At 45.3% G+C, this 15958-nt stretch overlaps 2 protein-coding genes across 8 annotated transcripts in view; one reads left to right on the forward strand and one right to left on the reverse strand.

Annotated features, from left to right (window-relative positions):
• Window positions 1–6046, reverse strand: part of TMEM175 (transmembrane protein 175) — a 27813-nt gene extending 21767 nt beyond the window's left edge. For 2 of the 7 annotated variants that reach the window (XM_070506431.1, XM_070506430.1), the window contains exon 1: window positions 4019–4222. In XM_070506431.1, the coding sequence (XP_070362532.1) occupies window positions 4019–4079 (61 nt within the window). In that variant the 5' untranslated portion in view covers window positions 4080–4222. Of the gene's footprint in view, window positions 1–4018; window positions 4223–5824 lie in introns of those variants that run through there. The other 5 variants (XM_014832166.3, XM_014832171.3, XM_044768033.2 and 2 more) reach the window with 5 other exon arrangements.
• Window positions 6047–6205: 159 nt separating this feature from the next.
• GAK (cyclin G associated kinase) overlaps window positions 6206–15958 on the forward strand; it is a 60200-nt gene continuing 50447 nt past the window's right edge. Inside the window, exons 1-2 of the mRNA XM_044768031.2 lie at window positions 6206–6350; window positions 15274–15335. Of these exons, the coding sequence (XP_044623966.1) occupies window positions 6206–6350; window positions 15274–15335 (207 nt within the window). The remainder of the gene's footprint in view (window positions 6351–15273; window positions 15336–15958) is intronic.

Below are 15958 nucleotides of genomic sequence, written 5' to 3' on the forward strand. Positions count from 1 at the left end.
AATCTGAACAGAAAGTATAGAGTTCCCATATATCATTTCACCACTCCCCATCATTTCCCATTATTAACATCTTACATTAGTGTGGCACAGTTGGCACTACTGATGAGCCAATACTGACACATTAAATTAAGTCCACAGTTTACATTAGGGTTCACTCTCTGTCCTGTTGTTTGTTGTACGATGTATGTACAATAATGTATGTACAATCTTGTTGTCTTGATGTATGATGACTTATATTCACCACAACAGTATCATACAAAATAGCTTCACCACCCTAAAAACCCCCTGTGCTCTATTCATCCCTCTATCTTCCCCACAACACCTGGCAACCACTGATCTTACTGTCTTCACAGTTTTGCCTTTTCCAGAATGTCATGTAGTTGGGATCACACAGTATGTAGCTTTTTCAGACTGGCTTCCTTCACTTAGCAACATGCATTTAAGGTTGCTCCATGCCTGTCTGTGGCTTGAAAGCTCATTTCTTTTTATCATTGAATAATATTCCAACTTACAGATGTACCAGTTTACTCATTCACCTTGAAGGACATCTTCAACAATGTATTTTGAAGTTCTTAGTTTTTTCTCCTTCCCCAAAGCCCCAGTACATAGTTGTATATTTTAGTTGTAGGTCCTTCTAGTTCTTCTATGTGAGCCACTGTCACAGCATGGCTACTGACAGATGAGTGATGTGGTTCCACGCCAGGGAACTGAACCAGGTCCACCGAAGCAGTGACAGCACCGAACTCCAATCAAGAGGCCATCAGGGCAGGCTTTGAAGTTCTTAATTTTGATGAAGTGCAGTTTATCTATTCCTTTTATGGATTGTGCTTTGGTGTCATACCAAAAAAAATCTCATAGATTGTTTTCTAGAACTTTAATGCTTTTAGGTTTCACACTATATTTACCATCTATTCTGAGCTAATTTTTGTATATGATGCAAGGTATAGATTAACATTCTTTTTTAACATATGGATATCCAATTTTTCCAGCATCATTTCTTGATGACTATCTTTTCTCCAATTACCTTTATTCCTTTGTCAAAAATCAATTGGCTGTATATATACTCATGGGCCAATATGGACTCTCTATTCACTCCATTACTCTACTTATCTATCTTTATACTACCACCACACTATTCTGATTACTGTGGCTTCATTGTAAGTACTGAAGTTAGGCAAGATAAGCCATTCAAATTTGTCCTTCTTTAAGCTTGTTTTGGCTATTCTAGATCCTTTACAGTTCCAAATGAATTTTAGAATCCATTCATCTATTTTTATAAAAGTCTGCTGGGATTTTGACTGGAATTGCATTGAATCTATAGATCAATTTGAGAATTGATGTCTTAATGATTCTTAATCTCCCAATTTATGAATATGGCATGTCTCCACTTATTAAGGTCTTTAATTTCTCTCAGCAAAGTTTTTTAGTTTTCAGTGGATAAATCTTGCATATCTTTTTTCAGATTTATCCCAAGTATTTAATATATTTTGATGCCATTGTTTTTTTTCTAATTTCAACTTCCAATATTTGTTGCCAGTTATGTAGAAATAATATAATTTATTTTTTGCATATTAGTCTTTTATCCTGCAACCTTGCTAAACTAACTTACTAGTTCCCGTAGCTCTTTTTGTAGATTCCATTTCACTTTTTATATGGAGCATGGTTCCCAGCCGAGGGCAGTCTGTCCCTTGGGGATGCTGGCAACGTCTGGAGATATTTTGCTTGTGACATTGGTGTGTGTTACTGGTGTCTAGGGGCAGGAGTGGGGTGCTGCGAGACACGTCACAGCGCACTGGACAGTGCCACCCCACCCCAACTAGGAACTATCTGGCCCAAAATGTCAACAGTGCCAAGGCTGGGGGACTCGGCTGTAGACGACCATGCCATCTTCAAATAAGCAATTTTACTTCTTCCTTTTCAATCTGGAAACTTCCCATTTCTTTTTCTTGCCTCATCACACTGGTTAGAATTTCTAGTACAACGCTGAATAGAAGTGGTCAGACAACAGAGACTGGACAACTTTGGCTTGTTCCTGATCTTAGGGGAAAAGCATTTAGTCTTTCATTATTCCATATGCCAGCTATGGGTTTTTCATAGACGCCCTTATAATGCTGAGGAAGTTTCATTTTATCCTCAGTTTGCTGACAGTTTTGTTTTTTTTTAAATCAGGAATGCATACTTGATTTTGTCAAGTGCTTTCTCTATATGGACTGAGACGGTCCATTTGGTTTTCTTTTTGACTGTTAATAGTGTAAATTACACCGATCAGTGTTCAAATGCGAAGCCAAGTTTGCTTTCCTGGGATAAACCTCACTTGGCCATGCTGTACTACTCTTTTTATACTGTGTTGGGTTCAATTTGCTAAAAAACGTTTTAAAAGAATTTCTGCATCTATGACCGTCAGGGATACTAGTTTGTAGTTTTCTTTTCTCGTAATGTCTTTGTCAAATTTTGGTATCAGAATAACGTTGTCTTTATAGAATGAGCCGGGACATATTTCCTTCCTTCAATTTTCTTTAAGATTCTGTGTAGAATTGGTATTATTTTTCCTTAAATGTTCGGTGGAGTTCCCAGTGAAGTCATCAAGGTATGAAATTTTCTTTGAGGGAAAGTTTTCAACCACAATTTCAATGCTTTGACAGATACACAGCTAATCAGGTTACTACTTCTTCTCGAGGGAGCTTTGTAGTGTCTTTCAGGGAATTCATTCCTTTGGTCTAAGCAGCTGAATTTATGGGCATAAAGTTGTTCCTGTTTTGATTATCCTTTTAGCAATGATGTCATCACTCTCATTCATGATACTGTTAATTTGCCTTCTGTTTATTTCTTGTTCAATGTGGACAGAGATTTCTCTATTTTATAGCAAAGAATCAGCTTCTGGTTTCACTGATTTTCTCTATTGTTTTGTTTCCTATTCCATTGATTTCCACTCTGGTATTTATTACTTCCCTTCTTGTACTTATTTGGATTTCATTTGCTCTTATTTTTCTAATTTCTCAAGACGAATGCTGAAGTTATTCATTTGAGACCTCTCCTCTAGTAGTGCTTTAGCCACACTCCACAGATTTTGAAACGCTGCATTTTCATTTTCATTCAGTTCAAAATCCTAATTTCCGTTTTGACATATGGGTAATTGAAAAGTGAGTCATTCAGTTTCCAAATATTTGGATGATTTTCCAGATAACTGTTATTGATTTCCAACTTAATATCATTGTGGTCAGACAACACATTTGTTTCATAGCCCAAAATATGATCCATCTTGGTAAATGTTCCTTATATACTTAAAAATGTGTATTCTCCTGTAATTGTGTAGTGTTCTGTAAATGTCCATTAGGTCAAGTTGGCTGATGGTGTCACTCAACTCTATCATACCCTGGCGATCTTCTGGGTACTTGTTTTGTCATCTGTTGAGAAAGGAGTATTGACATCTCCACTACAATTGTGGGTTTCTCTATCTCTCCTTGCAGTTCTATTCGGTTTGGCCTGACGCATTTTAAAGCTTTATTATTAGGTGCAGAACTGCTTAGGATTGCTACATCTTTCTGATGCATCTACCCCACCATGATCCTCTTAAAAATTTCTGGTAAGACTTTGCTATGAAATCTACTACAGAGGAACAGGTTTGGGGATGAAAGACCACACACTCAGCTTTAGACGTGTGTAGTACATGGGGTGAGACACCAAAAGACAGACGTCTAAGAGTTCTGGAGTGAAGTGTGGTCTGGAGACACAGGTTGGGGTTCAGGCAGTGTTACTAGAGCACCCAGCACAGCGCTCGGGGACAAAGGTGCTCCATAAATAGCTCTGAGATAAGAAGTCTGAGTAGACTCTCGTGTCAAAGGAATTACACTATTTAGAAATCTCCACCTGATCCTAGGTCATGCCAGTATAAATTCATGGCCTCCAATCTCGAATGAGCCCTCAAAGGCCACCATGCTTTCTAGAGACTTGTCCACCAGGTTCTCCACAACAGCTACTTTAGATCCTTCCCACACTGCTTAAACCTTAGCTTTCTTACCTCTCTTCTCATCTCCAGCAGGTGTTTTCTTCTCCTTATTCACAGTGAAAGTAGAAGCCATCCGAGAATCCCTTCACTTTCATTCCTGTCGACACATAAAGCACGTGTACCTGCAAGCTATTGTCCTTCCTTCCCTCACGCTACAATGAAAAGTGCTTTTCCTGTGTCCAAAGCGAATACTTGCCCTGTGCTCTAGACGTCATTCCCCTCCTATCTTCTAGGGGACCGCACTTCACTGCTTTCTCTTCTGTACCAGCAAATCTTCTCTCTCCACTGGCTCCCTCCCATCAGCTTTAGGCTGCTCAAAAATCTCCCAAAGTAAAACATCTCAACACACATCATCACTCTAGTTCCCACACTTCCTTGTCCACAGCCAAACTTCCTGAGTTGCCTCCACTGACCCATCGCCATCTCTTCATGTCTTTATTTCTCCACTTATGATAATGTATAGCTTCTACCCCACCACGTCAATGAAACCATTCTGGGCAAGGCCACCAGCAATCTCGTTGTTGCCAAATCCAACACACATCTTTTAGTCCTCTTCCTACTTGACTTTTAAGTGGCATTTGACACTTTTAATTACCTTTTCCCCCCTGGAAACAACCTCTTTCTGTGGCTCCATAACATAATGCTGCCTTGGTTTTCTCCCTGCCTCCTGGCTGCTCCTTCTCCATATGCTGGTCTCCTCTCTGAAGGCTCTAACCTCTTCCTAACTACACTGTCCTCATTGGTGCTCTTCAGCCCTCAGAGAGTCAACCGCCATCTGTATGCTGAGACATCCAAATATCTGTCTCTAGCCTGGACTCTTTCTTGAGCTCCCAATCCTTATACTCCATTTACGAGACAAATGCACTGGTTGGAAAAGCCACGTGACTTGTGTGGAATTCTAGCTGTATCATTTATTGACGTTGGCCAAATAATGACATTGTTGACCATGGCTTCTCATAAAAAAAAAGGGGATTAACTGTATTGTGCCTTCTTCTTCAAGATACTCTGGGGTCATTAAAGGAATCACTATCTAAAAGGATGCTGTAGGGGCAGCCCATGGCCTAGTGCTTAAATTCAGCAAGCTCCATTTTGGCGGCTGGGGTTGGGTTCCCGGGCATGGACCTACAGGGTGGCCATGCTCTGGTGGCAACCCACATACAAAACAGAGGAAGACTGGCACAGATGTTAGCTCAGGGCGACGCTCACCAAAGCTCAGAGGAAGCTCATTGAAAATAAATAAGCAAATAAATAAATGAATCCTATGTCTAAAAAGTAAGTAAAAGGATGCTGTAAACAATACAGCACGGTACAAACAACGCCACTGATACTGTAAGAGCAACAACACGTCAGCCTGCCTGGACAGGGATTCTAAACGCCTGACGTTCCAGGAGGGGCAGGATGCCGACTGGGGCTTCTACATCCACTTTTCGGTTTGGGAACCAACGCTCCCCAGAAGGGGCTGCAACCTCGAACGCCGGTAGAGCCCGCCGGGCAACAGGAAGGGGCCGGAGGGTCGGAGCCTGGTGACACACGGGATCTGGCCCCAACGCTGCCAGATCTGATTTTTCTACAGAAGCTGGAAAACTGACTTTTGTACATTTTACGTTTTTCAGTCTCTTAGCGGCAACAAGTCATTAAGGAAAAGCCAAGCCACCAGGCGGACTCCACCACACCAACCACGCTAGGGCGTCCGCGGCGCTGGCGAACGTATCCACCCAACGTCGCAGGGAATTTCGGCCGCTACAAGGCGGAACCGGACACTCGGCGGCCGCCCGCAGCCAGGGGACGGGCTCCGCCGGGGCGGCGGCGCTCACTTACACCCGGCGCCCGAGAACCAGCCCCCGCAGGGGCGGCCTCGCGGGGGACGGTCCGAGCGGCCGGGACCGAGAATACCTGCGCGGGGGCCGCCGCCGCTGCTCCGCACGTCCTCGCCCGGTCCCCGGCGCCGGGGCCTCGACTGACAGAAGCTCGAGGGGATCGGCGGCACCGCGCACGCGCGACCCCCACCAGGGCACTGCGCACGCGCATTGCCGGCGCGGCGGAACTGAAGCGCCGGCGTCCTTCCGGCCGCGACGAGCCCCGCGCGCCTGCGTCACGCCGGCAAGGCGGAAGCGGTGCTGTCCGGGGTCGGCGGTTGCCGAGCGGAGCGGACGCGGCTGGACCCGAGCTGCCGCCCCGCGCCCGCTGGGGGCCGCCGCCATGTCGCTGCTGCAGTCTGCGCTGGACTTCCTGGCGGGCCCGGGCTCCCTGGGCGGCGCTGCCGGCCGCGACCAGACTGACTTCGTGGGGCAGACGGTGGAGCTGGGGGAGCTGCGGCTGCGGGTGCGGCGGGTCCTGGCCGAGGGTGAGGCCGGGGCAGGGGTCAGCGGGGCCGGGGGTGAGGGGTCACCGCCGGGGGAGGGTCACGGCCCAGGGGGAGGGTCATGGGCCGGGGGGAGGGTCAGGCGGGTCCAGGGTTGGGCACTTCCTTGTCAGAGGCGTGGCGTCAGGCTGGGGCGAGGCCGTCTTAGCAGCAGGTGTGGGACTGACCTGCGGTCGGGGAGGAGTGTAGCCCTGGGAAGGAGGTGGTGGGCAGGTGGGCGGCTGGGTTCCGGGCCACGGTGGGGGCGGAGGCTGGGGGACCAGAAGGCTGGAGTCTGGGGGCGCCCAGTGCGGCGGTTGGGTGTAAGCCGTGGCCCTACCTTTCACAGCCGGGGCCGATGTGAGGCGGTGGGCCTGGGCGGGGCCTCTGGGTGTCGCGCTGTCTCTTCTCCGTTCTCGGGAGCTTGAGCGTGGCTGATGCGCACCTTGTTGAGGGTGCTTGCGGTCTCCCCTCCTGGGGTGTTGGGGTAGGCAGAGCTGTGTTTCCTAACCCCGCGTCCTCCTCTTGCCGCCCGAGCGTTCCCCTGTAGTTTGTGAGTCCGTGTGATTACGTCAAGCCGAGCCAACAGTTGGGACCTGTACAGAGCCTTGCGGGTTGGACTGGTCGGTCACGGAGGAATTTCCGGATCGATCTTTAGGCACCTTTGTTTCCGCATGCTACTTCTAGCTTCCTGAACGTCCTGTCCCTTCCTGACACGAAATTTATCACCAGCCTCGATGCAGTCCCATTCTCTCCTCTGTGTTTTCCTTACATTTTGTCCAGTAGTGCCCGCAGGAGTATGTCAGGGTTTTTCTAGCTGTCGTGCTTACCAGCTAAACAGTTGGTTTTGGGGCTAGTGCTGAAACAGAGTTGTATTCCCGCATTAACACCTGATGAAGGAGTGCACACAGTGAAAGACTATACCTATCTGTGGTTGCTCTCAGGGCTGCAGGTTCAGCCTGTCACTGCAGCCACCCCTCCTGCCATCTGTGCTCAATTTGGGGTGGGAAGCGGGCTGACTGTTCTGATGTCCTCGTTCCCAAAGGTCTGGGGGGATCTGGCCACAGCATCATCACACACTTTTTCTCCACAGTGGTCAAAAACAAACAGATTTGAGGTATGATTTGGTGAGAAAACCCCAGGCTCCTCTTTCAGAGGTGGGGGCCAGTGCCTCTACTGATGTTCTGAAATGTGGTATTCTCTCACATCTGTTAGAACGAGAGTTCCCCCGGTGACTTCATTTCTTCTGAAAATACCAGACAATTAGAAATTCATAGTGGACAGTCGGTGGCTTCTGCCTTGCAGAGCTTAAGACACATGCTCCGATGACCGAAGGATCAGCAGTACAGGGGGATCCTCGGGCGGGAAGGGCAGTGGGGAGCATTCCGGGGGGTGAGAATGCACCCCTGCCGGGTGCAGGGGCAGTGCCAGGAGCCAGGAGGGGTAGTTGCACATGGCAGGTGGGTCATGTAAAGAAGGAAGCTCATGCCCGTCGCTTAAGGCCTAGAATGAAGAACAAGGAAATGTGACCAGCCACTGTGGTTGTGCAAAAGGACCTGTCACCAGTGTGATTATGAGCTGTAGATTTCCTCCTTTTAAGCTTAATAGGTGACTCGCAGCCTCAAATCTCCTGAAGCCTCTTTCTGAACTGAAACAGTAAGAAATCTGTAGGAAGTATTTCACATAAGATCGCAACCTCAGAACATAGGCTGTGGGAATTCAGGCTGTCTTGTATAAATATGGAGAACGTCCCCAAACCTAAACCCAACTCTGCTTACCCTTCCCTCCCCAGCCGGCCAAATGCTGGCCCTGAGTTTCCTCTCTTAGAGCATCACACACGTGGCATTGTATGGTTTGTGCTCTCTGCCGGCCGGCTTTGTGTTTAGAAGTTCATTCCCTTAATGCTGCAGTTTGCGTATCTGCTTACCTGCTGATGGACATTTGGGTTTCCATTTTGGGCTACTTATGAGTAAAGTCACCAAGAGCATTTTTTTTGCAAGTTTTTCTGTGGACACGTTTTTTCCTTTCTTTCGGGAAAAATACCTGGGAGTGGAATTGCTGGCTTGAGTTGGACGTTAAGTTTAACTTTATGTGAAACAGCCAAGCCCTTTCCACCGCCGCCGTGCCAGTTTACATTCCCACCAACAACACGAGAGTTCCTGTTCCTCCACACCCTCACCAGCATTTGTTGTCGTATGTTGTTTTGACTCTATCTGTCCTGTGGGTGTGCAGTGCTGTCTCCTTGTGGTTGAACTGGCATCTCCCTGAGGATGCTGGGAGCACTTCTTCACCTGCTTATTAGCCAGTCATATGTCTTTTTTGTGTGTGAAATGTCTGTTCAAGTCTTTTTTCTATTTTTTATTGGGCAGGAGTTGTGGGAGTTTCTTACTGTTCTGGGTACAAATCCTGTGTTTATATAATACTCACGCATGAAGAGGAGTCAGTCACAGGTGGGGTCACTGTCTTTCTGAACTGCTGTCCCCATCAGGCTGCCCTGGGGAGCGAGGGCTCGGCCTGGGCCGTTGACGTGTCTGTGCCCGTTTCCTAGTTCCAGAACGTATGCAGTAAGATGACTGTCAACAGCATGTCCTAGGAGTGCCCGGCATGTCGTTCCTTGATGTGTCTTATACATTGGTGTCCTTATTTTTCTTTAAACTTTTGATTTTGAGATAATTGTAGATTTACATGCAGTTGTCAGAAATGATGCAGAGAGATCCAGATTCACTTTGCCCGTTTCCCTAAAGGTAACAACTTGAAAAACTAGTCAGTGTCACAGCCAGGATCGTGACATTGACACAGCAAGATGCAGATGTTTCCATCCCCAGAAGGATCCCTCATGTCTTTTCATCACCCTGCCTACCTCGTTAACCCCTAGAAAGCACTAATGTGTTTTCCATCTCTCTAATTTTGTCATGTGAAGAATGCTGTATAAATGGAATCATACATTGTGTAGCCTTTCGGAATTGCCTTTTTCCACTCAGCGTGATTCTCTGGAGATCCACCCAGGTTGTGTCCATAATTTCATTTTTGTGCTGAAGAGCATCCCATGGTGTAGATATACCATAGTTTGTTTAACCATTCCCTCACGGAAGGACATTCGGGTTGTTTCCAGATGTTTTTGGATGCTAGAAGTAAAGCTGCTGTACACGTTGGTGTGCGGGTTTTTGGGTGAAGATAAGTCTTCGTTTCTCTGGGATGAGTGCCCAGGAGTGCAGGTGCTGGGTCATATGATAGTTGCATATTTCATTTTTTAGAAAACTGCCAACCTATTTTCTAGAGTGGCTGTGGCATTTTATGTTCCACCAGCCTTGGATGGTGTCTTAGTCAGCTCAGCTGCCATAACAAAATACCACAGACTGGGTGGCGTAGACAACAGAAATTTATTTTCTGAGTTCTGGAGGCTCAAAGTCCAAGCTCAAGATGCCAGCAGTGGAGGTTTTTGGCGAGGCCTCTCCCCTCAGCCAGCAGGTGCACCGTCTTTGTGAGGTGTGGAGAAAGCAGCGCTGGTGTCTCTTCCTCTCCTTCTAAGGACCCCACTGCTGTTGGAGCAGGGCTTCACTGACCTCCTTTAACTTCGATTACCTCCCTCCCGACCCAGTCACTTTGCAGGTAGGGCTTCAGCACATGATGTCAGGGCACATGGCTGAGTCTGTAACACAGCGGTCCGGCTGCTCTGCGTCCTCACCAGCGATCTGAATTTTGTTTTTATTTGGTCATTCTAACGGGTGTAGTGGCGGCCTGTGTGGCTTTAACTTGCATTTCCCTAAAGGCTGATAGTGTGCTTATTTCCATCCTCTTGGGTGGAATGTGTCTTTTGTCTACTTTTTTTTTTTAAGATTTTATTTTTTTTTGCTTTTTCTTCCCAAAGCCCCCCAGTACATAGTTGTATAGTCTTCGTTGTGGGTCCTTCTGGTTGTGGCATGTGGGACGCTGCCTCAGCGTGGTTTGATGAACAGTGCCATGTCTGCGCCCAGGATTCAAACCAATGAAACCCTGGGCCGCCTGCAGCGGAGAGCGCAAACTTAACCACTCGGCCACGGGGCCAGCCCCTTTTGTCTACTTTTTAATTGCATGTTTTTTGTTGTGTTTTGAGAGTTCTTGATATGTTCTAGATACAAGTTCTCTCAGATTTGTGGTTTGCAAGTATTTTATCTCAGTCTGCAGCTTGTCTTTTTGTCTTCTAAACGGGTCTTTTGCAGACCCAAAGCTTTTAACATTGGTGAGTCTGCCTTACCCACTTTTCCTTGAGTGAATCCTGCTTTTACCGTCATGTCTGGGAACTCTTTGGCTAGCTCCAGATCCTGAGGATTTTTCTCCCGCATTTTTTCTAAGAGGTTGTTTTTTTCTTTTAAAGATTGGCACCTGAGCTAACAACTGTTGCCAATCTTTTTTGTTTCCCCTGCTTTTTGTCCCCAAATCCCTTCAGTACATAGTTGTATGTTTTAGTTGTGGGTTCTTCTGGTTGTAGCACATGGGACGCCACCTCACCGTGGCCTGACGAGGGGTGCCATGTCCCTGCTCAGGATCCGAACCAGCGAAACCCTGGGCCACTGCAATGGAGTGTGTGAACTTAACCACTCGGCCATGGGGCCGGCCCCTGAGTCTCATGGTTTTACATTTGTGCACTCTGAGTTAATTATTGTATAAGGGGTAAAGTTTAGATCCGAGTTCTTCTTTTCTTCCTTTTACGTCCAAATGTCCAGGTGCTGCAGCACCTTTTGTTGAGAACACCACCCTCCTCCATGGGGTTGCTTTTCATCTTTGTCAGAAATCTTTTGGATGTATTTGTGTGGCTTGATTTCTGGGATTTTTTCTGTTTGTTCCATTGATCTGAGTCTCTCCCTGCACTAGTACCACACGGTCTTGATTACTGTAGCTATGTAAAGTTCTGACATCTAGTATTCTCTTCTTCAGGTAGGAACAATTTCAAAAATGCAGAAACAAACACCTGTTTCCCTACCATCCAGAATTAATAAATATTAGCTTTTTTTGTTTAATTTTTAAATTTTATTTCTTTATTTTTTTGGGGGGAAGATTAGCCCTGAGCTAACCTCTGCTGCAAATCCTCCTCTTTTTGCTGAGGAAGACTGGCCCTGAGCTATCATCCGTGTCCATCTTCCTCCACTTTATATATTGGACGCCTGCCACAGCATGGGTGCCAAGTGGTGCCATGTCCGCACCCGGGATCCGAACTGGTGAACCCCGGGCCACTGAAGTGGAACGTGCGAACTTAACCGCTGAGCCACGAGGCCGGTCCTGTCTTTTTAAAAAAATACCATATTTGGCTCCAGACCTTTTTAAAAATTTTAATTAAACATCACGGAGATTGTTGAAGGCCCTGCTGGCCTGCTGCTCCCTGGCTGATTTCCCTCCCTCTCTTCACGCATGCCTCACCACCACGAATTTAGTGCATGTGCTCCCTGTTCATCTCCACTTGCTCTGTGTGTGTGTGTCCACAGACAACACATAATGCTGCTTTGGGGTGTTAAATATAAGTGTTGTTGTGTTTCATATCTGAAAACTGCCTTTCACTTAGGATTGTGTGGTCAGGGTCTGTTCGTTTGATTGCCCACTCTGCGTCAGGCGCTCTTCCAGGTGCTGGTTGGTGATACCCATGTAAACAGCATAGGTGAAATTTCTGCCTCGCCCAAGCTTACAGTCTGGTGGGAGAGACAGTAAACAGGTGTCTGTGAGTATGGGACGCAGTGTCAGGTATCAGGAAGTGTTAGGGACAAGAAGAAGCCCCTCAGAGAAGTCAGGGAGAGCAGAGCCTGAGCACAGGGAGCGAGGGAATCGGGCCAGCGTCCAGAGTCGGGGTGCCCTGTGGGGCTGTGTGAGTGGGAAGGCCCTGGGCAGGAATGGGCTTGGTGTGTTTGAGGGAGAGCACTCATGTGACAGTGGCTGCAGCTGAGAGAGCTGGGGGCTGTCGAGAGGCCAGGAGGCGGCTCAGGAGGACTTGGCCTTGCTTAGGAGCCTCTGGTTCTGGAGTTTTTGGTAGAGTCCTTGGGATTGTCTGTCTTTGCAGTCATATCATCTGCGAACAAGAACAGTTTTAGTTCTTCCTTTCTGATCTTTGAGCTCATGGTTTATTTTTCTAGCTTTCTTGCACTGATTAGGATCTCCAATAAAATGTTGTACTACAGCACTGAGAGAGACATCCTTGCCTTGTTCTTGATCTTAAAGAAAGCTCCGTTAAGTCTCATGTTTGCAGTAGCTTTTTGTAGTCGCCATTTCTCAGATTGAAGAAGTTCCCTTCATTCCTAGTTTGCTGAGGGTTTTTTTTATTCTACTATTTTAAAAAATGACGAGTGGGTTTTGCACGTTGACAGATGCTTTGTGTGTGTCTGCTGAGGTGGCCTCCTTTCCCTGTTATGTTAATGTCGCATACCACAGTGGTTGCTTTTTCACGTTGAACCAACCTTTGCATTCCTGGGCAAATCCGACTTGGTTCTCATGTACTGTCCTTATTATATACTGCCAGAATCATTGCTGGTATTTTCCTGAGGGTTTTTCATATCTGTGTTGTTGAGTGATTTTGATGTGTAATTGTGTCTTTATTGTCTTCTCTGGCCTTAAAAAATAGGCCAGGAGCCATTTTCTCCTCCTGTATCTTAAGATTTTGTACAAGATTGTTGTGCTTTCTTCCTTAATTGCTCACTAGAATTCACCAGTAAAGCCATCTGTTTTCTATTTCTAGTTTCTATTTCATGGATTTTCATTTATTTCCTTTTATCTATTTTTTCATATGGATTTGTTTATTATTTAATTTTTCTAACAGCTGTGTTGAGATAAAAATGAGATACACAAACCACATATGTATATATGTCAGAACACTTTAAATATGTATAGTCCATATACACCTATGTAACTGTCACTATAATCAAGGTGGTGAACATATCCATCACCTCTAAATTTTCGTCCTTTCTCCTTACAATCCTTTTCTTCTCCTCCTCCTATCTTCCACCCCTAGGTAACCCCTGGTCAGCTTTCTGTCACTGTAGATTAGTTTGTGTTTTCTGGAGTTTTCTATAACTGAAATCATGCGTATACACAGTTTTTTCCTGGCTTTTTCCCAGCATGGTTGCTTTGGGAGTCATCTGTGCTGCTGCACATTAGCAGTAGTTTCATCCTGTTGTTGAGTGGTGTTCTGTGGGGGGTATTGGTTTGTCCATTCACTGTTGGTGGCCATGTGGGTTGCTTCCAGTTTGGGCAGTTATACATAAAGCTGTTATGAACCTTCATGTACAAGTCTGTGTGTGGGTGTGTACCTTCACTTTTCCTGGGCAAATACCCAATAGTTTGATGACATGGCCATGGAGTCAGCATGTGTTCAACTTTTTAAGAAATTGCCAAACTGTTTTCCACAGTGGTTGTAGCACTCTGTGCTCCCACAGCAATGTATAAGGTTTCAGTGGCTTCACATCCTGATCAACACCAGGTGTGGTCAGTTTTGGAAATTTTAGATGTTCAGGTAGACGCATGTTAGCATCCTTATGGTTTGAATTTGCCTTTTCTTAATGGATAATGATGCTGAACGTCTTCTCGTGCTTACTTGCCACCTGTAGATCTTTAATGACGTGTCTTTTCATATATTTTGCCCATTAGAAGTTTTGTTGTTGTTATTGAATTTTGGGTTTTCTTTATATTTTCTTGATAGAAGTCCTTTATCAGGTATGTGATTTGCAAAGTCCAGGTAGTGGCTTGTCTTTACATCCTCTCAACAATGTAATTCAAAAACCAGAAGTTCTTTACTTAATGAAGTCCATTTACCATGTTTTTCATTTATGGATCATACTTTTGTTCTTATGTCTAAGAACTCTCAGCCTAACCCAGGCTATGTCGAAATATGATTGATTTTTGTATGTTGCTCTTACATCCCACAACCTTCCTGAGCTCATTTATTAGTTATAGGAGCTTTCTTGGGGTCGGTTTCACAAGATGGTCTATACAGACAATCATGTCTACTGAGGAAAACATTTTTACTTGTTCCTTTTCAATCTGGATGCCCTTTCTTTCTTTTTGTTTCCCGACTGCACTGCCCGGGACTCCCAGTATGACGCTGAAGCACAGTGGTAGAGCAGACATCCTTGCCTTGTCTCTTCTCTTGGGGGAAAGCGCTCAGTCTTCCCCCAGTGAATGTAATGTTCACCGTGGGTCTTTCATAGATGCTTTTTATCAGGCTGGGCAAGGTCCCTTCTATTCCTAGTTTGCTGAGAGTCTTTAATTGCATGGTTTAATTTTCCACTGTAGGAAGCTAGGAAAAGCTAAGCAAATTAAACCGAAAAACAACAGAATGACACTGATTTTCAAATGTTAAACCAGCTCTACCTAGTCACAATGTGTTATCCATTTTTATGTATTGCTTTGCTAACATTTTATTTTATTTAATTTATAAAAATTATTTATTTATTTACATTTTATTTATCATATATATTGATTTGCTAACATTTTATTTTATTTAGAATTAAGAATTTGTTGAGAATTCTTTGTTCATGTTCATGTGTGATATTAGCCTGTACTTTTAGTGTCTTTTCCTTTTGGGGGCATCAGGGCAGTGCTGTCCCCTTTTTTCTAGATGTTGGTAGTTTGTCTTCTGTCAGTCTCTCTCACTCTCTCTTGCTCTCTGATCAAGCTGTCTAGAATTTATCAATTTCATTTTTTTATTTTCAGAGAACTGGCTTTGGTTTTGTTGATTTCCTCCATATTTTCCCTTCAGTGATCTCTGTTCCTATGGTTATTTCCTTCCTGCCTCTGAAGCAAGATATTTAAAAGGCAGTACTATATAAATTGGAGCCATTATTTTTGTAGAAAATAAATTATTAGCCACAAATCCAGTTTGTATTTTACTTAATAAAATCATTTTTAAAGCTTAATGTTAAATAAAATCATAGCACTGAACTGATACATGTATTTTTCTAATTTTCAGGAGGGTTTGCATTTGTATATGAAGCTCAAGATCTGGGAAGTGGCAGAGAGTATGCATTAAAGGTAATAAAGGATGACAACATTTTTATGGGGGCTTTTGGTTTCTTTTAAAGGGAATCTCTAAGTGATGGTGTTTTTAGAGGTTTGTCCCTGTTATTTAGTTTACGTTTCTTTGTTACAGTCTGTGTCTGTTTGTCCTATTTGTTTCTTCTGATGGTAAAGCCATCAGCAGTTTTAGAGGACTTTAAAGCTGTGGTTTCCAACTTTAGGGTGAGAACTCGGCGGGCTGCCTGGGGGAGAGACGTGTTCACCTCACAGTGCCCAAACTGCCAGCATAGGGGTTCCACAAACGCCAGGAGTTTAAAAGCCACTCGTGTAAATATGTGTCCACAGCGTATCTATAAGTCGGGGTCACAGAGGGTCAGTGGGGGGGCGTCTGGACCACCTTGGGTGCTGGGTGGCCCCTTGTGGTTTAGTCCTGAGACATGGCAGACAGCCCGGCCGTGGCCGCGGGGTGCGGTGGACCCGTTCCTGGTGTGCAGCTCAGCTAGAAGGGAAGCGCACTCACTTTGGCTTTGGGGATCAGAATGTGCACCCACATCTCTGCCAGTGTCTTCTCTCATTTTACTCTAGCCTATTTGGAGAAAAGGCTCCTATTTTTTAGTTTTTCTTGTGTCCTTGGATGA

Source organism: Equus asinus, chromosome 3, assembly GCF_041296235.1.
Source record: "Equus asinus isolate D_3611 breed Donkey chromosome 3, EquAss-T2T_v2, whole genome shotgun sequence".
In the NCBI taxonomy this organism is placed as follows: Eukaryota; Metazoa; Chordata; class Mammalia; order Perissodactyla; family Equidae; genus Equus; species Equus asinus.